Here is a 26,955-nt window from a genome sequence, read left to right as displayed (position 1 = left end):
TACCCTACACAACATCCACGAAAATCTAACTTCCTGTGGTCCTATATCCTGAGATTGGAAAATATTCTCGGGCTTCTCGGGCTTATGTCTTTCAGGGCTAAACATATATACCACAGAATACAAATTTTGTCATTTTTCACACAAAAGTCAGGGTCCATTTGACCCGCTAATACATGCATACTTATTTTTTGGCCCGGTCCCCTTCTCCATGCATTTGACCCGCTAAACATTGACCAATCTTTATCAAAACACGCATGCTTATTTTTTTGGCCCGATCCCTTCTCTATGCAAAAATTTGCGGTGTTTGGGCCTTAATTGCGGCCTCTGGAGCGACCAGAAAAACCGACAAAAATAAAGTTTTTGGTCCATTTCATCCCTTAAATATGAATCGATATTTTCCAAAAACAATAGGGGTCTTCATTGGCCAGAACCCATCCTACATGCAAAATTCCGTGAAGATTGGTCCATAATTGTGGCCTGTATCGTGTTTACAAATTATAATGGACAAACGGAGGGACACACATGTCTAGATCGACTCAGCTAGTCGAGATATGACGATCGGTATACTTAAAGGTGGGTCTAGGACCAATATTTCACGGCGATACAAACTTTTGGGGCTGCACAAAGCTATAACACCCTGACAACATAGTTGTGTAGGGTATAAATTCCTTGAAAATGTTTCTCTTGAATTGACATTCAATTTAAGTCCTTCAAAATTTTAATTAAATTTATTCCCTTATCTCTTTCATTTCAGATCCATATCAAATGTTTGGAGCGACCAGCAGCCGTTTAGCAAGCTCTGGTAAGTATTTTACTCATACACACGTATATTTTTCTTTAACCTTGTATATGTTATTCTTAATGACCTTAAATTACCCCCCTTTTAACCAGCACTAGAAGTCAACATTTTGATCTATTCCAAATAGCCATAAAGATACAGGTGCTAAGATTAGGTACAACCCTAAGTATGAAACCCCCATGTTAGCACGTGTTCCAACGTAAATTTTTTTTGGTATTTTCAATGACTTATTGTATTGTATTTATATTGTTGTGAATTTATTAGCATATTAAGGTGATCTGCATTTTACATGCAATTTTTTGGAATATATATTTTTTTTTTTGTGAGTTTTATGCCTTTTTAGGGCGAAGGATCATTCATGTAAATGTTTTTGTGTGTGTTTTCCATTTTCAAACTTTGTAATAAATGAATGGAAAAATAACACCTTCCCTCCCCCCTCCTTCCTTGCGTGTAGTTAATTTAAATGCAACAAATTTATTATTATAATTACTATTACCAAATCAAATTAAAATTATCCCTTAAGTCTCACCTTGATTGTCTGTGTTACAACAATACACACTCACAAAGTGACAAAAGGGTGGTGGTGTGAGAGAAAAGGTGTTTTTTTCTTCTGTGAAAAAAAATAATAAATAAATACAGACCTTTGTTGAAGGGGTGTTTTTATGTGCGTATGCCAGAGAACAAAAAAAATCTTTATTCATGACCAAAAAAGCATATGTAAGCCAAGGAGTGCCAAGTTACACGTGCCGATCTTAGGCCAGGGATCAAAAGGGTTATACTAGTCATGGGTGTTAATGATTTTTTTATTTTTGAAAGGTTTTTTTTCTTGGTGGACTATATTAAAAATTCATAACGCAAATATAAAAGGGTTATACGTTAACCGAGTATTATTATTCATCATCATGGTGCAGTATCCACCCAAAAGGGGCGTGATTTTCCCACTTTTTTTTGTACAAAAATAGCAATCATAAATCAAAAGAGCATTCATCTCTGTATGGGAAAGAAAAAAACGAGTTAATTCCATTATCTAAAGAAATATAATTTTTTTAAAACTGGATTTTTTTTTTTTGTCAAGGTATACCCTTTTTCGAAGGCGAAAATTAAATTTTTTATTAAACTATTTTTTTTAAAGAAACAAAATAATCGTAGAAATTGAACGAAGAAATATTTTTTCATGGACATACATTTTTTTTAAGATAATCTTTCAAACGTAGATTTTTAGAGAATATTTTTCAAGGACAAAAATTAGCTCCGATTTAAAAAAATATTTTTTCAAGAACCAAAAGACCCCTATATGCCTTTAAAGTCTTTTTTTTACTGGCCGAAAGATGCGTAGACTGTGTAAAGAGTCAAAATACCTGCGTATGTTTTAAATAATATTTTTTCAAGGATGATCCTATATTTGTTAATAATAATTTAGACCGGATTTTTAAAAGGATTATTTTTCAAGGACCAAAATTATATTTTTTCAAGGATCAAAATAAGCTTAGAGTTTTCAATGAACATTTTTTCAGGAAAAAAATGGGAGGTTGATTAGTTCTCAGGACCGAAGTTGGCGTAGAATTTTTAATAATATCTTTAAAGGACCAAAACAAGAGTAGTTTTTTTTTAAATTTGGTCCTTGAAGATTTTTTTCGAGAACCAAAAACAAATGTAGATTTTTTTAAAGGGTTAAAAAGCGTAGATTTTTAAACTGAATTTTTTTCAAGGACCTTAATAGGCGTAGCTTTCTTAAAGGATATTTTTTCAAGAAGCAAAATAATCGTAGATTTTTTCAAGGACCAGATTATTGAACAGATAAATAAGCGTAGAATTTTAAATACCAATTAAATGTAGATTTTTTAAAGGATATTCTTAAAGCAGCAAAAGAGGAGTTGATATTTTAAAGGTCATTTTGCAAAGACTAAAATAAAAGCGGATTTTAAAGATATTTTTTAATGGCCCAAGTGGTTTAATTAGTTTTTATACTCTACATAGAGTATACCCTACATAGAGTATTATAGCTTTGTGCAGCCCCAAGAGTTTGTAACGCTGCGAAATATTGATCCTAGACCCACTTTTAAGTATACCGATCGTCATATCTTGATTAGCTGAGTCGATCTAGACAAGTGTGTCCGTCTTTTCATTATAATTTGTAAACACGATACAGGCCACAGTTATGAACCAATCTTCACGAAATTGTTTTTTGGTAAAGATCTGTTAATATTTAGGGGGTGAAGTGGACCAAAAACTTTATTTTTGTCTGATTTTCCTGTCTCTCCAGAGGCCGCAATTATGGCCCAAACACCGCGAATTTCTTCATGGAGAAGGGGATCAAAGAATAAGCATGCCTTCTTTGATAAAGATCGGTCAATATTTAGCGTGTCAAATAGACCCTTTAGTGTGAAAAATGACAGAATTTGTGTTCTATACCCCTGACGGACATAGAGCCGAGAAGTTGATAGTATATCCAAGAGGAGTGGTTGACCTTTAAATTGATAATAATTATATTGTCGTATGTACTCGGAGGTGGGAGTTACATTTAAATATTTACAGGTGCTTACGTACTCAGATATTATTTAGTAACACATTTCCACACTAGAGTCGGAAATACCGTCAATGGTCAAGGATAACGCCTATAATTTTCGGTGATGATCAGATAATAATAGTGGGATGAGGTGGACCGAAAACCTAATTTTTTGTGTTTTTACTAGGGTATCATTTTTTGACATGGACCAAAATAAGCGTAGATTTTTTAAAGGACATTTTTTGACATGGACCAAAATAGGCGTAGATTTTTTAACATGGACCAAAATAGGCGTACATTTTTAAACGTGGACCAAAATAGGCGTACATTTTTAAAGCACATTTTTTGACATGGACTAAAATAGGCGTAAATTTTTTGACAAGAAATTTTTTAATAACCAAAAAATAAGCGTTAATTTTAAAGGATATTTTTTCATGGACCAAAATAAGCCTTTTTTAAAGGACATTTTTTGACAGGACCAAAATAAGCGTACATTTTTTGACATTTTTGGGACCAAAATAAGGGTACATTTTTAAAAAGAAAAATTTTGACATGGTACCAAAATAAGTGTAAATTTTTTGATATTTTTTCATGAATTAAAATAGGCGTACATTTTTAAAGGATATTTTTTCAAGGACCAAGGTTCAAAATAAGAGTAGATTTTTTAAGGATATTGTTTCAAGGATCAAGGTTCAATGTAAGAGTAGATTTTTTTAAGATATTGTTTCAAGGATCAAGGTTCAAAGGTTCAAAATAAGAGTCGATTTTTAAGGATATTGTTTCAAGGATCAAGGTTCAAAGGTACAAAATAAGACTAGATTTTTAAGGATATTGTTTCAAGGATCAAAGTTCAATGTAAGAGTAGATTTTTTAAGGATATTGTTTCACGGATCAAGGTTCAAAATAAGAGTAGATTTTTTGTAGGATATTTTTAAGAAGCGTAGATTAAAAAAAAATCAAGGACCAAAGTAAGCGTAAATTGGTAAATGATATTTTTTACATGGGCCAAAAAAGTGTAAATGTTTCCCTGGCAAAAAAGCTTACAATTTTAAATACTAAATTAAACGTAGATTTTTAAAAAATATTTACTAAGCAGCAAAAGGAGAGTAAATATTTTAAAGGATATTTTACTAAGATGGAAATAAACGCAGTTTTTAAAAATATTTTTTTCAAAGACCCACAAAAATTGTTTATTTAGTAAGGAATATTTTTGTAGTATAAAGGAAATGTCGATTGTTTACGGATATTTTGCAAAGTCGATTGTAGATTTAACACTTTTTCCCGAAACCAAACAAACGTGGATTTAGGAATTTTAAGAAGTATGATTTTACAAGGCAGGAGTTTTGAAAAGTGATTTTTTCTAAGGAATTTTTATGTTCATTGTTCCTTTATCTCTTGTACTTTTATTACTTTCATTTTTTGTTATAACGATTAACGATTTTTTCCTAAAGCAACTAATTTTGCCTTTGTGTTAATTTAATTTTTCTACAACAACGTTGCGGAAATAATTATTAGGTTGTAATCTTGTAATTTAACATGGCACTAGTCCAAAGGAGAAAAAAATCCAAACGCAATTATCACAAAATGTCAAAAAATTATGTTGGGCGAAATTACATCATACCAAACAACGTTAATTAGATTTAAAAGAATCACGATGAATATTTATAAGAAATATTGTTACTATCCTGCTGTTACTCTAAACCCATTCTTATTCTTTAATTTCTTATTTAAGGCCTTAAGGAGGAAGGCAAAACAAGTTAAGATGGGAGTAGCCACATATTTTGTTTTTCATTTTTCTTCGTTGCTTATTTTGTTTTCGGAGTTAACTTTATTTTTTTGTTTTAAGGAAAAATGGAAGTGATGGCAATAAATTGTTATTGTCCGAGTGCATGTTCCTTGAGGTTGTTCGTTCTACTCCACACGTTCTCTCTCTCTCCCCATACACAACAAGTTGCATGCTAAGAACATTTAAATTTTCACTGAATCTTTAGAATGCTATTATTTCGATTGTCGTCATCATTGTTGTAGCTGCCACTGGCTCGGCTGATGTTATTGTTGCACCGGACTTGGAGTAACAAAGCGGTTCCGTGTTTAGAGGAAGCTATAATTAATCAAAACAGCATTTTTGCCACCATCAGCCAACTAGACGGAGATTTTAACATGACTTATACACAAATTCACATACACACAAATACATTTGTATACACATACATTAATACATTTGCATATAAGGAGAAAGTGGTTTGGCATGAATCACAGTTAAAGGTGATTGTTTTTGTTAGTAACACATAAACCTCCCACCTACATATATGGTGTATGAGAAACTCTCTTTCTCTCTCTCCACCTTTTCTCCCATAAATTTGAACTATGAAAAATTTCGCGTGTGTTCAACTACTCTTGTTTCAGTTCTAAAGAGTTCGATTTTGTTTTCTGTTGTGTGGAGTATGTAGTTGTATTTACATGAACCGCGACTCTTGTAATCCTTTTTAATGGTGTATACGTAATTTTCTGTAAAAAAAAGAATACGAAAAATGTGGCCAAGTAGCAATAAAATGACATGGGCTAGAAGTACACATTTTTCATTTTTGTATTTATTATGGTGTAAAGGGGATTAAAGAATATAGTGTTTCAATCCGCATAGAGAACATTTTTTAGAAGCATATTGGAATTAAAAAATATTTTTAAAGGTATCCGCAAAACGTGGTCTTTCAGAAAAAATATATCTTTTAAAGACTCCTCAATAGAGTCAGAATTAAAAAAATGTTTGAAAGCATCCCGTAGAGAATATTTATTATCTACACAACAATGTTGTCAGGATATTATAGCTTTGTGTGGCCGAAAGAGTTTTTAACGCCGCGAAATATACGTCCTAGACCCACCTTTTAGTATACCGATCATATCTGCCCTTCCGTCAGTCCTTTATAATTTGTAAACACGATACCGGTCACAGTTCGCCACGAAATTTTGCATTTGTTTTTAGATACAGAATTAGAATCTGTTTTTCTTGTCGCTCCAGAGGCCGCAATTATAACCCGAACATCACGAAATTTTACACGGGTAAGGGGACATGTTTTTACGGATCAAATGCGCTAAATATTTTCCAATCCCGACTTTTGTTGGAAAAATGAAGAAAAAAATATTCTTTGGTGTATATTTTTACTCCTGAAGGACATGGACCTGAGAAGATGATAGCATATCAAAGAGGAGTTGTTTACCTTTAATCATTTGCGGATGTGGGAGTTATAGGTAAATATGCACAAGGATCTACATACTTTGATATTGCAAGATATTTCGGTTATGGTCTAGGACGACGCTTCTAATTTTTTATGATGCTCAATTGATATTTCGGAAAAGGAGAGAAGCTGTTGACCTCTATTCGGGCAAGAGAGTGCAAATATCGCGAAATATTACCCAGGCTAGTTGTGGTTTTTATATCCTTCACCATAGCTCCCATATATATTTTCGTCCGATTTTAGGTAAATAGAGCACCAAAGTGCCTATATATCCCTCGATTTGCACGAAATATGGCCCTATGAACTTAATTAATTCTAGAACGAGGTGTGTTAAATTTCCTGAAAATCGGTTCAGATTTAGATAAAGCTCCCATATATAGTTTCGTCCGATTTTATGTAAATGGTGCACCAAAGTCCCTATATATCCTTCGATTTGCACGAAATTTGGATTTATAAGTAAATGAAGAACTCAAAATATGGCCGAATGCACAAAACATACTGAAATAGGTGTAACCTAACATGTGACAAGTTTCGATGAAATCGGTTTAGATTTCGATATTTATCTTAAAAATTATTTACATAATTTTTTTCCATTGTAAGAAACAACTCTATACCCGAACAAAATTTAGTATATGTTGCAGAATGATATGTTTAATTTCATGTTAATGGTCCTTGAAATTAGGATTCCATCTGTTGAATATATCCAAAGTGGTGAAGGGTATCATATAGTCGGTCCCGTTCTACTTTACTACTTTCCTTAATGTTTTTTGTATTTTTTTAAAGCCTTTGTGGCGGCATTACCCCGCCCTACTTTCGATATTTTAGGTCGCAATATCCTTCCAAAGTAGCTGTAATTTGGCATTATGGACTTTTGGAGGGTGAAAAATAATTTTGCAGAACAATTTCGATATAGACTGAAATGTTGACATAGCTCCCATATAACAGTTCCGTCCAACTTCTGGTATTTTGAAGACTTTTACCACATTATACCATTGCAATTTGGCTCCTGGTGAGATCATGGAGGCTGGTAGACATATATGGAAAAAAAATTATCAAAATAAATACAAGATTTAACATAGGTCCCATAAAAATAGTCCCGGTCCTTTTCAGTACCATGTAATATGGTATTTTGGGTTCTTAGAGGGTTGTCTTTTATGTCCATTTCACCCAAAATATCTCCGCTTGACCCCTTGGCTCCACTTCTTCCTCTTCTCCCCCTCCTTAATTTATTATTACTATTTGTAACTTATTTATGTATTGTTCTTGAATAGTTCTTGTGTGTGTGTGTGCGGGGTGAAACAAAGCATTTAAATGTCGCGTCGCCAAATGGTGGGCGATTGTGGCTGTTTTATGCTAATTCCGGTTGAATTTTGTTACCTATACATTTATATGCCCTAGAGTCTAAATACTCCGGGTTGGCAAAAGGTTTACCCAACCGATTTTTATTGCCTTTTTTCCATCAGAGACAGGTTGAATGGTTGGTTGGTTGACTAGAGACCAGAGCTGAGGTTTGACATTGTTTTATTTTTTTTTTTCTTCTAACATTTATTTTAATTTTTCCTATTTGTTGTTGGTTTTTTGTTTGCTGCTATTGTCCGTGGGTGGTTGATTTCTTGAATTAGGGTCAAAATTCCATACAAACATTACATTAAGGAAAGTTGTAATAGTTTGAAATATGGAGGGGGTACCCATTTCAAACTATTACAACTGGTTAGGGGGAGAACGTGTAGCTTGTAAAGGTGATCGGGTACCCGAAGGTGTCATAAATCATTGTTGGGCTCTTGAAACTATTTTCAAACATTTAAAGTTTTGGATATTTTATTTTTAGTTGGCTTAATAGATTATGTAATGTGATTGCCAAAAAAATTATATTTATTTGTCTAGGTAAGGTGACATTTTTTTCAAAAAAAAAAAAAAAAAAAAAATAAATAAATAAAAAAAAATAAAAATAAATAAATAAGTAAAAAAGTATGATAGAATTTTTATCATATCATCAAAAAATATTTTAAAAATTAATTATCTTTTAGGTTTTTCAAAGTATTTTTTTCTCTATAATGTTGGCCCTGGAATAGATTTTTGTTAATTTATAATAATTCATATTCTGTGTAAAATCTACGCTTCTGGTCATCTTTCAAATATTTTTTAAGTCCATGTTTATGGAGTATACACTACACCTGTTCAAGGATTAACAAATATTCTGAAAATAGAAGGTATTCTAAATATAATGTCTGTCGTAAAGTGTGACATATGCGAGATTGAATTGGAATTCCATAAAAAAAATCATGCTAATTACTGTTTGATAGATTTCCAATCAAAGCTTATACAAAATAGATAAACACTAATTGAAAAGATATAAACATTGAGGTATACCCAAAAAAAAGAAACCATCTGCCTCAGAGGATAATATTGTGCCAACAAGTGTCACAATATTTCGCCTGAGGCTACGAGACCACCCATGGCTCGATTTACGCTTTATGTTGCGCTGTATGACATTTTGATTTGATCCAAAGCGTAACGAAAACCTTGAGGCCACACCGAAAACAAAACAACAACAAAAACCGAGTGAAGAACACAAAAAATCCTTTAACTCTTCAAGAAATTAAAATCAACCGCAAATAATTCTCGACAACTTGATGAGGCCATTATTCGATTCGTTAGGCACTTCAGACAATCAGCGACGAACATCATAAATCGTTTAATCATTTGGCAATTAGGTATTTTTCGTTATCTTCACGAAGAAGGAGAGGGGGGTTGGATGAGTTCTAGGCCGTATATATTTAAGGGTTGGAATTGTGAACAAAAAGGTATTATTGTTTTTTCTGAGTCAGATAGCTGACAACAACAACAGCAAGTAATGACTATACGGCTGAGTAACTTCCAAAAACTCAATGAATGAATGGTTGAACGAGTGAGTGAACGAATGAATGAATTGTGTTAATTGCAAATCACAACCGCTAAGTGAAGCTTAAAGTCTTATACAATTCTTTGTTGTTGTTTTGTTCGGTGGGGGTATATAAGGTTAGGCCTTGCCACACGTGTTCTCCACTAATGGATGTTAATGTTGCATCCAACATCTAACAATTTTCCATGCCATTTGAGAAACAATTTCTAACCTTTTCTTTTACGAACTTTCACAAACATGTAGTTGTGTGTGTGCGACTAAATGCCTTATAATTGTTTTGGGCCGTTTTGTTACGACATCCTCTCGCCGTCGTCGTCATCGCCATCGCTTGCGCCGTCATCACATTTTTGCCACCAGTTTTAGTGGTCTCCATTTAAATATTTCACCAACACTTGCACTAATTTTGATTTCCGTCATTTCGCTGCAGCGTCTTTCGTTTTGGGAAACGATAACAACTTCTTGTGTTCCTTTGACGTTCTGGCCAAGAGCGGAAAGTAATTTTAATTTAACAAAAAACGCATGTTGCTAATATTTTAATTACCAACATGCAATGTAGTTTTTTGTGGGCCTTTAGAATTTTAGTTTCTAAGGCTTTTGGGAAATAAGCATTGAAGCAAACTAATTTTGAACTATTTAGGGGAGTTTACTCTTTCTTAAAGAAATTAACGACCTCTTTGGTCTTCGAAAAAAAAACTTAATCCGTTCTTATTATGATCTTCTTAAAAAACTATTATTTTTACAAATCTGAGCATGTAATGGTCTTCGAAAATTGTTTTTTGTCGAATGAAAAAATACTCTTTAAAAATATTTTTTACAACTCCTCGACTTTTTTGGTCCCTGAAAAAATATTTTTGGACCCTATTTTTTTGGACCATAAAAAATATTTTTTTACAAATCCTCGCCTAGTTTTTGTCCCTGAAAAGATAGTATTCAAAAAATTTACGCCTGTTCGGTTCCTTAAAAAAAAACACTTCAAAAATCGACGCCAGTTCGGGCCCTTAATAAATATTCTTCAAAAATCGACACCTGTTCGGGTCCTTAAACATATTCTTCAAAAAATCCCTGAGTGTTCGGGTCCCTAAAAAAAATATTATTAAAATCGTGCCTGTTTGGATTCTTAAAAAAATATTTCTTTAAAAATGCACGCCTGCTTTGATCTTTAAAAAATATTCTTTGCAAAATTTGTGCCTGTGTTTAAAAATACACGCCTGCTTTGATCCTGATCCTTTTGGCTGCTTGAAAAAATATTCTTTAAAAAAATCCACGCCTTGTATGGCTGCTTGAAAAAATAATCTTTAAAAATACACGCCTGCTTTGATTCTGATCCTTGTGGCTGCTTGAAAAAAATTTCTTTAAAAAATCCACGCCTTGTATGGCTGCTTGAAAAAATATTCTTTAAAACATCCACGCCTTGTATGGCTGCTTGAAAAAATATTCTTTAAAAATACACGCCTGCTTTGATCCTGATCCTTTTGGCTGCTTGAAAAAAAATTCTTTAAAAAAATCCACGCCTTGTATGGCTGCTTGAAAAAATATTCTGTAACAGCTCGGTCCACGTTGTGTCAATAAAGCCGGCACCACGTTGGGCGCCAGTGAAGAAACTCGAAACAACAAGATTTACAATAATGTTGGCTACTCCTTGTTTAGGAACTACTTCCAGCTTATGATCTAGTCCATCATCTTGGGCAAGCGTGGGTAATGATCTTAAGCCTTCAGTGTTCGCTTAAACGAATTAGAGCCGGGTGGTCCAGAACTCGGCGTGTAGCTGATTTTATTGATATTAGATTGAGCTTAGGTACTGCTTATGAGAAGCAAGATTCTTATCTAGTTTTGGTTGTATAAAAAGGTAATAAGGTCAGTGATGTAGGTGTTGGTACTGTTTACAAAATATTTACATGGTTAACCTTTAATTTCAAATATTTAAATAAGAGTTGTATTCAAATGATTAATAAAACGTATGATCCGCTTCAATTCTTTAAAAAATCCACGCCTTGTATGGCTGCTTGAAAAAATATTCGTTAAAAAATCCACGCCTTGCAAGGCCTTGAAAAAATAGTCTTTAAGAAATCCCCGCCTTGGAAGGCTTTGAAAAACTATTCTTTAAGAAATCCTCGCCTTGGAAGGCTTTAAAAAACATTCTTTAAAAAATCCACGTCATGGAAGGCTTTCAAAAAGTATTCTTTAAGAAATCCATGCCTTTGAAGGCTTTGAACAAATATAATTAAAAAAAAATCCACGACTCATATTATGACTTGAAAAATCACGAGTTGTATAATCCAATACCTGTTTTGGACCTTGAAATAAGATTTTTTTAAACAAATTTTCTAATTTTTTGTGTTTTTCTTTTCTTTTTAAATTCCAGGTTCCGGTCAAATACAATTGTGGCAATTTTTATTGGAGCTACTCTCAGATTCCAGTAATGCCGGCTGCATAACATGGGAGGGCACAAACGGTGAATTCAAATTAACCGATCCCGATGAAGTTGCCCGTCGCTGGGGTGAACGGAAATCAAAACCGAATATGAATTATGATAAATTAAGTCGGGCATTGAGGTGAGTAACGTTTTTAATTTAAAAAAGAAAATATTATGAAATTAAAAAAATATATGACAATTCATCTATGCCTCACATAAATATTCCAACTTAATATTTAATGAACAAAAATATCGCAATTGCAAAAAATTAGGGTTGTTTTTTGTACTCCCATCCCTGCAACAATCATTGCGAATAACAACTCATTAGCCTTTAGAAGGAAACTGCGGTAGTTTTGTGATTGGCATAACAAGTGCAGGCATCTTAGGTGGTTTCTGCCTAGTTCAGCCTTCCCCCTTTCTACTCCCATTTTTCCGCCTCATTTCTATTCGCATTAGTTGTTGTAGTTCAGCAGGTCAGGGAGATTTCGAAACGATAAAAATCCGCACACATGTTGAGGGTAAATAATTGAATGTCATTGATTAGTCTGGTTCATTGATTGATTATTATCTGGCAATTGGCAAAAAAATTCGATTTTTTTATATAGAAAATCAAAGAAAATTACCCAAAAACTATTTTCCATTTAAAGATAAGCAAAAAGAAATGAAGAATTAAAAATGTTTTTCCATTTGAAGATTGGCCAAATGTTGTGACTTTAATGCCAATATTAGGCCAAGGATCAGGCATCATATGTCACATGCCAGGGCAAGGAGGTTAGGGGAGCGTGTTTGAGTTGCTAGCTGGGTTAATGATAACAAATGTTTTGCCATGCCTCACAACATGTGTGAGGATGGATGAAAGGTTGTACGTTTTATTTGCGGGGTGGTGAAGATTTCCTTTGTGTTGTTGTTGTTGTTGCTGAATAGAAATCAAATTAAGCCCACTGCTGGGTTTACTCTCACTGCCCATTGGAATTAGAATTGAAATTGTAATAAAATTGGAAATGTAATGAAATTTGCCAAAAAAAGAAGCACAGCAACAACAACAATAATAATAATGTGACCATAAATGACAATTTACCCATAAATGACAAACGAAAATTTGTTTGCTCTGTTTATTTGTTGTTCAGGGGCGAGAGATTCGGGGGGTCATGTGATGTTTAGGTAAAATGTGTAGTGTAATTGATTTGTAAAACATTTAACCACCCACTGTGCCAACTCAACACTCAATTAATATTTAAATTGAAACAAGTTTTCAATTTGCCGAACATTCGTTTTGTATTTTTTCGGAATCCGTAAAAAAAATCGACAATGCAAACAGTCAACACTTTCTTTGACATATTTGCACAATTGTGACATTTTTTCGGTTCGCTGTGATGCACACGAAACAAAAGTTTCGAAAATATGAAAAGTCAAAAAACGAAACGAACCCTCAATGATAAATGGCTGGGCATCGTAAAACAAGTCAGATGCAAGATTTTATTCGTGCGGCAGCAGTGTGAGATGTTGGCGGTCACTTCCGGTCCAAATGAATGCTGGATGAATGAATGGCACACACAACACAGCCCAGAGACACAACAAATTAATGGAGGAGCCACCAAAAGCCATTTTTGTTATTCATTGCATTTCCCCTCCCTGCCATTGGCCACTTATTTTAGTTGCTGCAACTGCTGCTGCCGCACATACAATAATGATGTGCTGTTGCGATGATATTCGATTCGAAAATTGCCACGAATTTCATTTGACATCACAATTATTGTGACAGTCATTGTTTTCAATTTCAATGGAAAACCAGAAAAGAAAAACAGAAAAAAATGAAAATTGCACAAAAAAAATATTCGTGGACATTCAGATAAAAAAGTTTCGCCTTGCTTTGTTTGTGTATTGTTGCAGACTGCACCATCAGCAAATTATTGCTAATTACCAATGACAATGACTTCGACCATGAATGGAGGTGCAGGGACATAAAACAATTTTTGTTTTTTCGTTCGATTATTTTGATTGGCCATTAAAAATAAACGGGAATAAAAAAATCATTGCAATAATGGGGCAAGGAAGAGGTTTTAATCAGTGGTTAATTATAATGGAATTAAATATATGGGGGATCAATAAAATATTAAAAAAAATAAATGAAAAAATGAATTAAACAAGTTGCAAGGTAGTCGATAGTCTATAATTCTTTAAAATATTTTTATACCCTTCACCCTTCATAATATGAAGGGTATATTAATGTTAGTTTCCTACACCACGAAATATTCTGATTAAAATCCGTTGGTCTATTGAAGTCACAAAAGAGATCGCAATTTTTAAAATAGGGCTTTAATATTTTGCACATACATGTTTATACCCTCCACCATAGTATGGAGGGTAGATTAATTTTGATTTTCCGTTTGTAACTCATCGGAATAATCACCTGATCAGCGTAAAAATCTATGACGATCTAAGCATTTCCACCTGTCTGTTTTAATCACTCTAGCCTCTAAACCAAAATTTGTCTGCAGGCAGGTCAAGTTCGAAGATGGACTATATCGGTCCATGTTAAGGATAGCTCCCATATAAGGATACCCCCCAATTTTCATTATTTCTCCACTAAAATTTTATATAAAAGCCTGCTGTTTCTGGTAGTCCCCATATAACGTTACCCCCCTAATTTTAGTTCGTTTTGGGGGATGGAGGGGTTGACCGCATTTTTCGCCCGAATTGGCTGTAATTTACTACTTCTCCTTGGGAAGAAGATCTCTCCACTAAAAATGATAAATATAGGTCAAATTTTTCGGATAGCCCCCAAATAAGAATACCAATCAATTTTCGGTATTTTGGGGTTCTTGAACACGTTTAGGGATAGTCCCTATACAACAACCATTTTTATACCCTTCACCACATTGTGGTACAGGGTATTATGTCTTTGTGCATATGTTTGTAACAGGCAAAAGGAAACGAGCTAGACACATGGTTCCTTTTGAGAATATGCATAGAATCACTTTTATGCCGATTTATGCATATCCGTCCTTCCGTCTGTCCGCCTGTCTGTCCATGTTAAATTGTAAACAAAGTACAGGTCGCATTTTTTCGAATTGGATGAAATTTGGCACAGCTCATTTATTTGGCTCAAGAATGAACCCTATTGAAATTGGGAAAAATCGGTTCAGATTTACATATAGCTCCCATATATACATTCGTCCTATTTTATGTAAATGTTGCACCAAAGTATCTATATATCCTTCGATTTCCACGAAAATTGGCATGGTGTACTGACTTGGGTCTAGAATAATGTGTGCTAAGTTTTAAAAAAATCGGTTCAGATTTAGATATAGCTCCCATATATATCCGATCCGATTTAATGTAAATGGTGCACCAAAGACCCTATATATTCTTCGATTTGCACGAAATTTGGCACAGCGTAATGAATTAGGTCTAGAATGATGTGTCCTAAGTTTGGTGAAAATCGGTTCAGAATTAGATATAGCTCGCATATATATTTTCGTCCGATTTAATGTAAATAGAGCACCAAAGTATCTATATATCCTTCGATTTTCACGAAATTTGGCATAGCGTACTCAATTAAAAGTAGAATGATGTGTATTAAGTTTCGTGAAAATCAGTTCAGATATAGATATAGCTCCCATATATATTTTCGTCCGATTTAATAGAAATGATGCACCAAACTCCCCATATATCTTTCGATTTGCACGACATTTAGCACCGCGTACTGAATTAAGTCTAGAATGATGTGTGTTAAGTTTCGTGAAAATCGGTTCATATTTAGACATAGCTCCCGTATATATTTTCGTCCGATTTTATGTAAATGGTACACCAAAGACTCTATATATCTTTCGATTTGCACAAACTTTTGCATAGCGAACTGAATTAAGAGAAGAATGATGTGTGTTAAGTTTCGTGAAAATTGGTTGAGATTTATATATAGCTCCCATATATATTTTCGTCCGATTTAATGTAAATGGTGCACCAAAGTTCCTATATATCTTTCGCTTTAAACGAAATTTGGCACAGTGTAATGAATTAGGTCTAGAATGATGTGTGTTAAGTTTCCTGAAAATCGGTTCATATTTAGATATAGCTCCCATATATATTTTCGTCCGATTTCATGTAAATGGTGCACCAAATAACTTTCGATTTGCATGAAATTTGGCACAGCGTAATGAATTAGGTCTAGAATGATGTGTGTTAAATCTGAAATCTGGTCAGATTTAGATATAGCTTCTATATCTGACCAAATGAAAAATTTTTTATAGGGTGCAGAATGACATGTTTATGGATCCAATTTCATTTTACTGGTCTTTTAAAAATGCGACCTCTTTTAGGATGCATATGTAGAATATAACCAAAGTGGTGAAGGGTATCATAAAGTCGGACCCGTCCGACTTTACTACTTTCCTTACTGGTTTTTATATATTAAAACAGTTCATTTGTTCCGTGTGTTGGAGTTGCCCCTATATAGGCGTATTCCACCATATTATGGAGGATAGAGTATGAAATTCTAAGACGATTTAGCCGTAGCATCCGTTGAAATCATTCCGCCTCCTAAGGATATCGTGATAAAAAAAAAACTCGATAATGAAATATGTCGGCCAGTATTTAGATATCTTCCCCATATAACGATAACTCCTGAAGGTAAGAATTGAGATACAAAACTAAAATATTGGGTTCGAAATTGACATATATAGGTCATTAGTTAGGCATAGCCCTCATATATTCGCTAATTCCTACACTATGTAATCAATATTGGCCACCTTTATGCACAGCCTCATATTACTTTGCAAGCTAAATTGCAGTAGTTTGGAGATTTTATACTACACCATCAGTATCAGTCCACGTTTTGGGGTTTTTAGATTTTAGGAAAAAATTCCCATTAAAAATTGCTGATATTTGTATTTGGTGTACATTCGGTCCACTTTTTGGTTTGTTCCCTATATTTTCATTGTAAATATCTGTCAGTGTTTCAACTCCAAGGATGCTTATTATCGAAAATAGTATATATCGATTAAAGTTTTTGTATTGACTAAATATCTCAAAAAATCCACTCCTTAGTGCACCGCTTTCAATAATATTTGCAAATAGGTCAATTTTCTCTCTCTCAAAATACCCCCTTCGCCAAAAATATATGTCCTTATTCCGTCATTTGCACTCGTCCTCCTTAGAACCTGTTAAAAGTCTTCTTTGTGTCAATTGACAACATCTTTGTCAATAAGCAAATAAGCTAAATTGTCAGAGGCTTATCCTTGCTGTTGTTGTCTGCTTATTTGCTTATATCCTTTGAAAGGGGAAAACAAATCTGTGTTAAAAAAACACAGACACTTTTACAGAAAGGATACCAATCAACCATGTAAATTGCCACCCAAAAAAAATCAACGAACTGAAGAATCATTTGAAAATTCCCAATTTCGTTTGAAGTCCTTGTGCAAAAATACTTTTTTTGCATCATTTGTAAATTACAGTGTTAATGCAGTTTACTTTGGAAGACAACACGTTAGGCTGGGGTAGAAGAGATCAAAGACATTGATGTATTGTTGCTGTTGTTGTTGTTTGTGGGGAATTTAAAGAATTGCTCTTTTAGCAATCCTTTCTAGTATTGACAGCATGAACATCATCATTCTCGTTAACATCTTCATTGTCATCAACATAAATCCTTTAAATGCTTCATTTATTTTTATTTTTTGGTGCTTGTTTGTGTTTGTATTGGTAAGGCAAACATAAATCCCCATATAGGACATATGTGTTGATGTCTTTGATTGTTTTGGTGTTGATGGTGATGTGGATGATGCTGATGATGGACACTTGTATTTGTAAACTAAATGGCTTGCTTTAATCCTTTTTTCTCTCCTCTTTCTTTTTTGTTGAAGTGTTAACGTGCGGGTGGGGGAGATATTTTTGAGGTTATGTTTACCAATTGTTTTCCATTCATTTACCAAATAGGGAAGACAATCATTGGCTGATTGCCTTGGATTGATGCTGATGATGGTGATGAGGATAATACCGTCTTTTGTTTGTTGTTTGCGATTTATAAAAAGGGTTTTTTGTATTTTCGTATTTCTGCTTTTGATTGAATGTGTAAATAGCCAGGGATAGTATTGGCAAATATTTTGGAAGGCTGTTGTTTGCTGTTGTAGTGGACAAGCAGTAGGACTGATATATGATCCCTGATTGGATAGATTAAGTTGCTAGACTTATGGCATTTGTTGGGATAGTTACATAAACAGATTTTTAAAAATCGATGGCTCAGAAATATTTTTTTGTAAAAATTGTGATGTTTCTTTAAGATATTATATTAAAAATTTGCATATTTAAATAATCGACGAAGTCTTAGTACCTAGGTAAAAAATGTATGAGGTTGTTAAAAATTAACAAGTGAAAAAGGGCGATAAGTTCGGCCGGGCCGAACTTTGGATACTATACTATATTCAATGGTATACTGATAGTTAAGTGGAATGAAAATATAGGGAACATATCAAAATGTGGACATATAAGGATAATTCTACCAAACGATCTTTGTAAATCATAATGTACAACAAAAACTAATTTCAGCAATTTTTAATGACGATTATTTTTGTAAAATATCAAAACCTAAAATGCATTTTTAGGTTGGAGAATGTGTATGTATGTAATCATCAAAATACTCCAATTTAGAGTGAAAACTTTCTTCAAAAATATCTTCCTTCACCCTAATTATTAAATCGGTAGGTATTTTTATATAGGGTCTAGGCCTAAATGCGTGCCTAGACCCTATTCTTCAATTTAATTTTTATCTTGATATTCTTCGAAGGCAGAATTACTACAACAGATTTAGTCGATATAGCAAATCGACAAAATCGTCTTAGACTTCCATACGTTGTAGGATTTAAACTGACAATATTGTAGAAAGATTTGGTTTTGGATTTGGTTTATACGAGGGCAGTTTGGAAAATTCTTAGCCTACAACAAAAAGCGCAGGGGCTTCCGGAATAAGTGGACCAATATTTATAAGTTTTAGTGGAGATATTTTAGGCTTCATTCAGTGCCCTATAACAAAATTCGTGCAAATCGAAAGATATATAGGGTCCTTGGTGCACCAATTACATAAAATCGGACCAAAATATACATGGGATCTATATCTAAATCGGAACCGATTTTTACGAAACTTTGCACACATCATTCCAGACTTAATTTAGTACTCTATGGCAAAATTCATGCACATGAAAAGATTTTCAGGGACTTTGGTGCACCAATTACCTAAAATCGGTCGGAACTATATATGGGAGCTATATCTAAATCTGAACCGATTTTCATGCATGCATTATTATAGACGCAATTCAGTACGCTATGCCAAATTTCGTGCAAATCGAAAGATATATAGGGTCCTTGGTGCACCAATTACCTTAAATCGGATGAAAATTTATATGTTGGAGCTATATCAGTATGCTATGCCAAAAGTCGAGCAAATCAAAAAAATATCCAGTGACTTTAGTGGACTATTTACCTAAAATCGGGCGAATCTATATATGGGAGCTATATCTAAATCTGAACCGATTTTCACGAAACTTTGCACACATCATTCTAGACTTAATTCAGTACGCTATGCCAAATTTCGGACAAATCGAAAGATATATAGGGACTTTGGTGCCCAACTATATCTAAATCTGAACCGATTTTTCCCAATTTCAATAGGGTTCGTCCTTGGGCCAAATAAGTGACTTGTGCCAAATTTCATCCAAATCGGATCATAAATGCGACCTGTACTTTGGTTACAATTTAACATCTACAGACGGACGGACGGACATGCATAAATGGACTCAGAAAGTGATTCTATGCATATTCTCAAAAGAAACCGTGTGTATATCTCGTTTCATTTTGCCTGTTACCAACCTATGCATAAAGACATAATACCCTGTGCCACAGTGTGATGAAAGGGTATAAAAATAAAATCAGCAACGCTAATAATTCCTAAAAAAATATTTTTATACAAATTCACGATATTGTTGGCGCTTTAAAAACTATTTTTGTTTTTGAACCCCTATTGGCCCATAGTCGTTAACAATGAGCTTATCTATTATTGCCTTTAAAACTTTGTGAAAATCTAAAAAATATTTATGATAAATATTCGTGAAACTCCCATTCCAATTCCCTGAATAGTGTTTTTATGAATAAATTAATTTGAATTTAATAACCATAACCTATGAATGAATATTAAGAAGGAATTCAAGCCATAATTATAATCTGACGCTAATTATGCCTCTGTTCTGCTAAGGTCATAAAGCAAGGAGAGTGTTATAGTGCTTTGTCTAAGAAGTGGTTTATGGCAAATTTCATGTTTGGCATAACCATTGGGGCTGAAATGAAAATTAAAATTAAGGCAATCACAGAAAAACCTCCCTAATTTACACAAAAGGTTACACTCACAGAGAGTTCAGACACAAAAATGACACCACTGGCTGGCAGGCTATATATTTATATTATAAGATTTATGTTCGGATTTAATTGCATTACACGAATGACCATGGCCAACGTAGTTTTGTATTAAAATTCAAAAGGCGATACAAAAGGAGTTGGAGGTGGATGAGTAGGTTGCGGATAGAGAAATCCCACTAAAGTCTTCTGACTTCTGTTTTGTGTTAAGTCAGGGGAGGGAACTAAGAAAGTTATTTTGATAGACATTTGATTTCTGGCTGTTTCGGGTAAACACTGGCCTTTTGCGTTTTATTTGCCCAACAAACACAGAGTGGCGGACTGGCAACTTGTAATAATGACCCCAAAATTTAATGTTGTGGGAAGTGCAAACAAATAATGGAGAAGTGTGCGATATGGGTTGTCTCCCATCTCGCCTCCTTCCCCCCCCCCTTGGGAGATGTTGATTTGATGTATTATCTCCTAATGTGTTGTGATTTTAATTATTTTAGCATTGTATTAATTTTCTCTTTTCTTCCAGATATTATTACGACAAAAACATTATGACCAAGGTCCATGGCAAACGTTATGCCTACAAATTCGATTTTCAAGGACTGGCCGCTGCCACCCAACCGGCTGCCAGTGATCCCACCTATAAATATCAAAGTGATTTATTTATGACACCATATCATCATAGCGCCAAACTGAGCTCATTTATGAGTCCGCATCATGGCATGACATCGTCATCAGGTAAGAGTGAGAGAAAACAAATTAAATTCTTATATTAAATATTAAAAATCTACATTTAATAATAAAAATTAGGGAAAAAGTACAGATAATCTCTTTAATTTAATTTAAATATCAGGCGGAATATTATGAATATTAATTTTTATTTTGAAACAAAATCACAAGAAACTAGGAAACATCTATGAGGTTGCTGGTAGCTTACAAAATATTTTTTGAATCTTCCAGTTCTTTATTTTTTAAATATTTTGATTAGAAATCAATAAATTATTTTATGGGAATTCTGGAGGTGGTTTTTTATACCCTTCACCACACTGTGGTACATGCACATGGTTCCTTTTGAGAATATGCATAAAATCACTTTCTGAGTCGATTTATGCATGTCCGTCCGTCCGTCTGTCCATGTTAAATTGTAAACAAAGTACAGGTCGCATTTATGGTCCGAATTGGATGAAATTTGGCACAGCTCATTTGGCCCAAGTACGAACCCTATTGAAATTGGGAAAAATCGGTTCAGATTTAGATATAGCTCCCATATATATTTTGGACCGATTTAACTTAAATGGTGTACCAAAGTCCCTATATATCTTTCGATTTGCACGAAATTTGGCTCAGCGTAATGAATAAAGTCGAGAATGATGTGTGCAAAGTTTCGTGAAAATCGGTTCAGATTTAAATATAGCTCCTATATATATCTTCGTCCGATTTAAGGTAAATTGTGTACCAAAGTCCCTATATATCTTTCGATTTGCACGAAATTTGGCACAGCGTAATGAATAAGGTCTAGAATGATGTCTGCCAAATTTCGTGAAAATCGCTTCAGATTTAGATATAGCTCCTATATATATCTTCGTCCGATTTAAGGTAAATTGTGTACCAAAGTCCCTATATATCTTTCGATTTGCACGAAATGTGGCATAGCGTACTAGATTAAGTCTAGAAAGATGTGTGCAAAGTTTCGTGAAAATCACTTCAGATTTAGATATAGCTCCTATATATATCTTCGTTCGATTTAAGGTAAATTGTGTACCAAAGTCCTTATATATCTTTCGATTTGCACGAAATTTGGCATAGCGTACTAGATTAAGTCTAGAATGATGTGTGCAAAATTTTCGTGAAAATCGGTTCAGATTTAGATATAGCTCCCATATATATCTTCGTCCGATTTAAGGTAAATGGTGTAACAAAGTCCCTATATATCATTCGATTTGCACGAAATTTGTCATAGCGTATTGAATTAAGGCTGGAATGACGTGTGCTAAGTTTCGTTAAAATCGGTTCAGATTTAGATATAGACCCCATATATATTTTCGTCCGATTTTATGTAATTGGTGCATTTTGGTATAGTGTACTGAATTACATCTAGATTGACACAACGTATTGAAGTAATATAAATTAGTCTCTGGCAAGTTTCCCTGAAATCGGTACAGATATAGATATATAACAAAAACGCGTCTGTTAGGATACATGTGTAGAATATACCCAAAGTGGTGAAGGGTATCAGTCCGACGTTACTACTTTCCTTACTGGTTTATCCATAGGTAACAAATAATCTTTTAGATTCACTAGTAGGCTAAAATTTTATTAGAATCAAGGATTGTGGCACAAGTCTCGAATTAAAATATATTTCCAACAACAAGATGTGCTATAAAACTCTCAACATTTTATGATTATAGCGATTTGTGTTTTATAGCGATTTGTGTTTTATAGCTAATTTGTTTTTTTTTTATTTTATTGTGGTGGTCATTCACGCTCCATAAAAAAATGGACTGGTTATAATTTATGTCTAAATTTATGAGCGTAGATGATCAGCTAGCATTTAAAGGCACGATCTTTAGAAAAAACAACAAGACGACAAAATTTATTCAAAACTCAGCTATAAATAACCAACCTGCTTTTGAAATCTGTGGGGGTAATGTCTATTGTTTAGATGTTTGAATTATTGACTAATTAGTTAATTTATTGGATTCCGGTAGACATTTCGGAATCAGCGGGAAATGCACATAACAACAACAATATAACTAAATGGGAAGATTTATTTTTTTAAATAGAAAATAAAACCAATAGATATTTGTTTAAAGTCTACACCGTATATTAGTTGATTTAAAAAAAATATTTTTTAATCCAACCCTTGGTTTAAAAAAAATATTTTTTTAATCCAAGCCTTAAGAAAATCCTTGAAAAAATATATTTTTATGCCTATGTTGTCAGGGTATTACAAAGCTATAATAGCCCAAGAGTTTGTAACGCCGCGAAATATTGGTCCTAGACCCTCCTTTAAGTATACGATTACTAGCTGACTAGCTGATTCGATCCAGACATGTGTGTCCGTCCGTCTGCCCATTATAATTCAGAAATTCAAGCATTCTACTGATCCTGGCATTTTTTTAATTCAAGCAAAAACCACGCATTTCGTTGGTCACTAAAAAATGTTTTTTAAATCTTTTTTCAAAAAATCCAATAAAAATATCTTTAAAAATATTTTTAATCAAATCCGCGCTTGAATTGGTACTTCATTTTTTTAATTAATTCTTCTAGTTATGTTAGGCACTTATAATAATTTTAGCTCGATTAGCCATTTAAAAAATAGTCTGTAAGAACAATCCCTATAGTCCTTGAAATCATTTTCAAAAATTCTTTTTTGTCTGTGTAATTTACTAATTTTTACATATTTTTCTCTCTTTTTGATCTATTTTTAGCTTCAATATTCCCCTCGGCCGCCTCCTGGGGTAACTGGGGTAACCATTCGAATTTGTATCAACCCCATTCGATGGGCCATGTTACCCCCTCCCACGTTGCTCCTCATTTGAGCTCATATCCCCACTACGCATGACCATCATCGTCTGGTGGTGGCTTCTAATATGAGAGTAACGCCATCGCTGGCAGCAGTGGGGCACATTCAATGCATTCAAGTGGCGTCGGTACATCGGCTGGAACAACATCAAGTGCGGCGGCAGCAGCAATTAATGCCGCCACTCTACATAATCTCCAGTCGGCGGTTAGTTCCAGTACCAATATGTCCGGCGGCTTAACCAACAACACGACCAGCGGCGGCATTGGCGGTGGTGGTGGTGGCGGTATCGGTGCCGGCTTAAATAGTGCCCTACAAACGGGTAGTAGTTTAAACCATAATAGCCTCAGTTTAAGCAACAACAGTAACAGCGGTGGCAGTAACAGTCTCATCAATGGCAACCATCTAAATATAGCAACAGCAGCCTCTCTAACGGCTTCCCACTCGCATGGTATGGGTGTAGGTGCGGGCGGTGGATTTGGAGCACTGGGTGTTGGTGTGGGTGGTGGTAATTTGAATTCCCTTGTGGTGGGCAATCGTCTAATGAATTCGGGCCTAACGACAATACTCAAATGATAACATATGGCTGACTACGGTCTGAGCTTGAGCGGCGCTAGCAATGCTGGCGATGGCCGATCGACCGCAGCCGTAATTAATGCAATAGAACCACTGGCACCCACCACATATAGTCCTCCGTTTCCAGAGGCGCCAACATTTTATCGACACATTAAAGGTGAACAACCATATTGAAACGGAACCACCACTACCCAAGTATCCATTAAAGTAAGAAATTTCCAGGGATATAATATCTTCAATGAAAGGTAATCTTTTCGGAGAAAATAAAGAACCCACACACCTACACCAAAACTCCCTTCTTACCGATCCAACACAAAAAAGCGTCCCCTCCAATAAGATAATACTAACGAATTTTTAAATGTTGTTATAAATAAGTCCAGCGGATGGAACATAAAGGTTATTACTTCCACATGAACAAAAAATAAACCCCTCCAACCCATTTTATGAAATTCTAAAGAAAAATTGGGTCAAATAAGGGTTAAAATGGAATTTTTCAAAACGTTGATGTGTTTGTCATACTTTTAAAGAATTTTTCTAAAATCTATTTATTAAAATTTTTATTTATATTTTGACCTCTGTTGCTGTATATCGTATTTATTAATTTCCATGTTTGCCATTTATTTTGCCCAATTTTCTTTGGTATTACCCTAACCTCCAAAAAATGAGAAAAATAATAATCTTAGAGAATATAAATTTAAGGCTCAGAAACCTCTCTCTCTCTATTCTAGTCATAAATGTTGTTTTTAACTGATGAACAAAAAATAAAACTAAATTAAGAAAAGTTATTAATAAATAAAAAGTATAAACAATTTTTAGCTCTAGTTAATAAAAGTATTTAATAACAATACAACAACAACAAATAAATAAAAGCGAACAAAGTTAATATTTCCTTTTGTAAAATGTCTCTCTTTTGTAAATATGAAATTAGATGTATGTACCGATTAAAAAATAGTAATTGTCAAATATATTTACATAGATGATTTTTCTTTTATTGGAATATATATACAACAGCGTGTATTTGTAGCAATAATTTCCACAAAAAAGCAACAACTTATATAACTTAATTAATTTAAAACATAAGTACTCACCAAGGAGACACATTGTATTACTCTCCCATCTCTGTCTCTCCCCATAAAAAAATACATTGCCATTTCGGGCAATACCTTTGTATAGTTTTGATGAGCGCTGCGTTTGACGTCTCTTTTCTTGACAGTTTAAATTAAATAGAATTTTATCTTAAACTGGGATGACTGTGATAGTGAAATGTACAGTTTATCAATACAAATTATTTAATGGACAAAAAATATATATATACACAATTTAAACAAATTTTAATTATAACATAAAAAATAAACATTAAAATTAAAAAAAAAAATGTTTTAATATTAAAATCAAGCGTATAGTTTAAGAAAAAAATATTTTATAATCAGTATTGACAACAATTCCAATTTATTTTAAGTACATAAAATACTCATATTTTAACTCGAAATTCAAATATTGTTTTCCAATTTTTAATGTTTGTTTTACAATTTGTTTTTTTCTTATATTAATTTATTGAATCATTTTACAAAATATTTATCACATTAAAAAACATCTGTTTTAACAAAAACAACTACCTAAAAGTATGCTAAAACATGTAATAAAATAAAAAAATAATTTGATGTTAAATTAAAACCAAACAAAAAAGGCAATTGAAATTATTTTTATACACTCATCCTTATGGCTAATGAGGGTATATACACTTTGTTATGGCAAAAATCTGGCCCTCGAAATCTTCGTTTCAAACCCCATGTTTCTTTGGACCAAATCCGTTTCAGACAATTTGGAGTCGATTTACAAATGTCTTCGATTACCGTTTCAGAGTAATTAAATCTGTGTGTAATTTCGAAGACCTCCGCAAACCATAGACTGGGGTATATATCCGTCGGCAACACCGAATGACACTTTTGTACTTGTCTATTATATAACATAAGTTTATATATGTATTGTCATTATGGAATATAACTTTAGAATTCCCTCGAAACAAATTTATGAACATCGGTTAAGTAGTCGCTGATGTTCCGAAATCTAGTTGCTTGAAACTTCACAACTATTACTTGAAAGTGAAGAATTCAAGAATACTGTTATTTTTTGTTGATGTGACAACTCTGTCAAATATACTGGGTACTATTAGATAGATAATATACTAACCTAATAGAATACATTTGAATTATTTCCGTATATCCACGCATTCGAATGTTATGAGGAATCTAAAATACCGATGATTTTTTGTGAATTTGGTAGCACTGCTAAATAATTGTCGCCAGCGCCATCTAAATGAAATTGGTGTCATATGAAAGGTATAATTTCATACTTTTTGTGAATCAAAAAAAAATACATCATTTAATTTGTTAATATTAAATATGGTAACAACGTTTTCTTTAATTTTTTCTCTGAAATGTGAGTGTTTTAAAAATTATTATGTTGTCCATAGTAAAGTAGACTAATTACCCTTTCATATGGCACCAGTTTTGTATAGATGCGATTATCCGTTCAATAGTTATACGCTTTGTAAGCTTAAAAAACTGATGTATCTAATTTGAGTCATGCCCATCAATAGATGACGCTGACGATGC

At 33.6% G+C, this 26,955-nt stretch overlaps 2 protein-coding genes across 2 annotated transcripts; both read left to right on the top strand.

Moving 5' to 3' along the window:
- The first annotated feature begins 757 nt into the window (after positions 1-757).
- On the top strand, positions 758-23,818 carry LOC133330091 (DNA-binding protein D-ETS-3). The gene is made up of 4 exons (XM_061538560.1): positions 758-802; positions 11,803-11,992; positions 20,771-20,979; positions 23,673-23,818. Exons 1-4 carry the CDS (start codon positions 766-768, stop codon positions 23,804-23,806), a joined length of 570 nt encoding a protein of 189 aa, XP_061394544.1. The 5' UTR covers positions 758-765; the 3' UTR covers positions 23,807-23,818.
- A 57-nt stretch (positions 23,819-23,875) lies between these two features.
- Positions 23,876-24,340, top strand: LOC133330090 (uncharacterized). The gene has a single exon (XM_061538559.1). It carries the CDS (start codon positions 23,876-23,878, stop codon positions 24,338-24,340), a length of 465 nt encoding a protein of 154 aa, XP_061394543.1.
- Positions 24,341-26,955: the final 2,615 nt, after the last annotated feature.

The sequence above is a fragment of the Musca vetustissima genome, unplaced genomic scaffold, assembly GCF_032173495.1.
Source record: "Musca vetustissima isolate MV318-11 ecotype Yass unplaced genomic scaffold, APGP_CSIRO_Mvet_v1 utg48483, whole genome shotgun sequence".
In the NCBI taxonomy this organism is placed as follows: Eukaryota; Metazoa; Arthropoda; class Insecta; order Diptera; family Muscidae; genus Musca; species Musca vetustissima.
This window is presented reverse-complemented; position numbering and strand designations above follow the sequence as displayed.

Bases quoted from the DNA above. Each gene is read 5' to 3' on its own strand.
- LOC133330091 (XM_061538560.1), top strand. From the start codon at position 766: ATGTTTGGAGCGACCAGCAGCCGTTTAGCAAGCTCTG. The intron at 803-11,802 runs GTAAGTATTTTA...TTTAAATTCCAG, and splicing joins CAGCCGTTTAGCAAGCTCTG to GTTCCGGTCAAATACAATTG. The intron at 20,980-23,672 runs GTAAGAGTGAGA...ATCTATTTTTAG, and splicing joins TGGCATGACATCGTCATCAG to CTTCAATATTCCCCTCGGCC.
- LOC133330090 (XM_061538559.1), top strand. From the start codon at position 23,876: ATGCATTCAAGTGGCGTCGGTACATCGGCTGGAACAACATCAAGTGCG.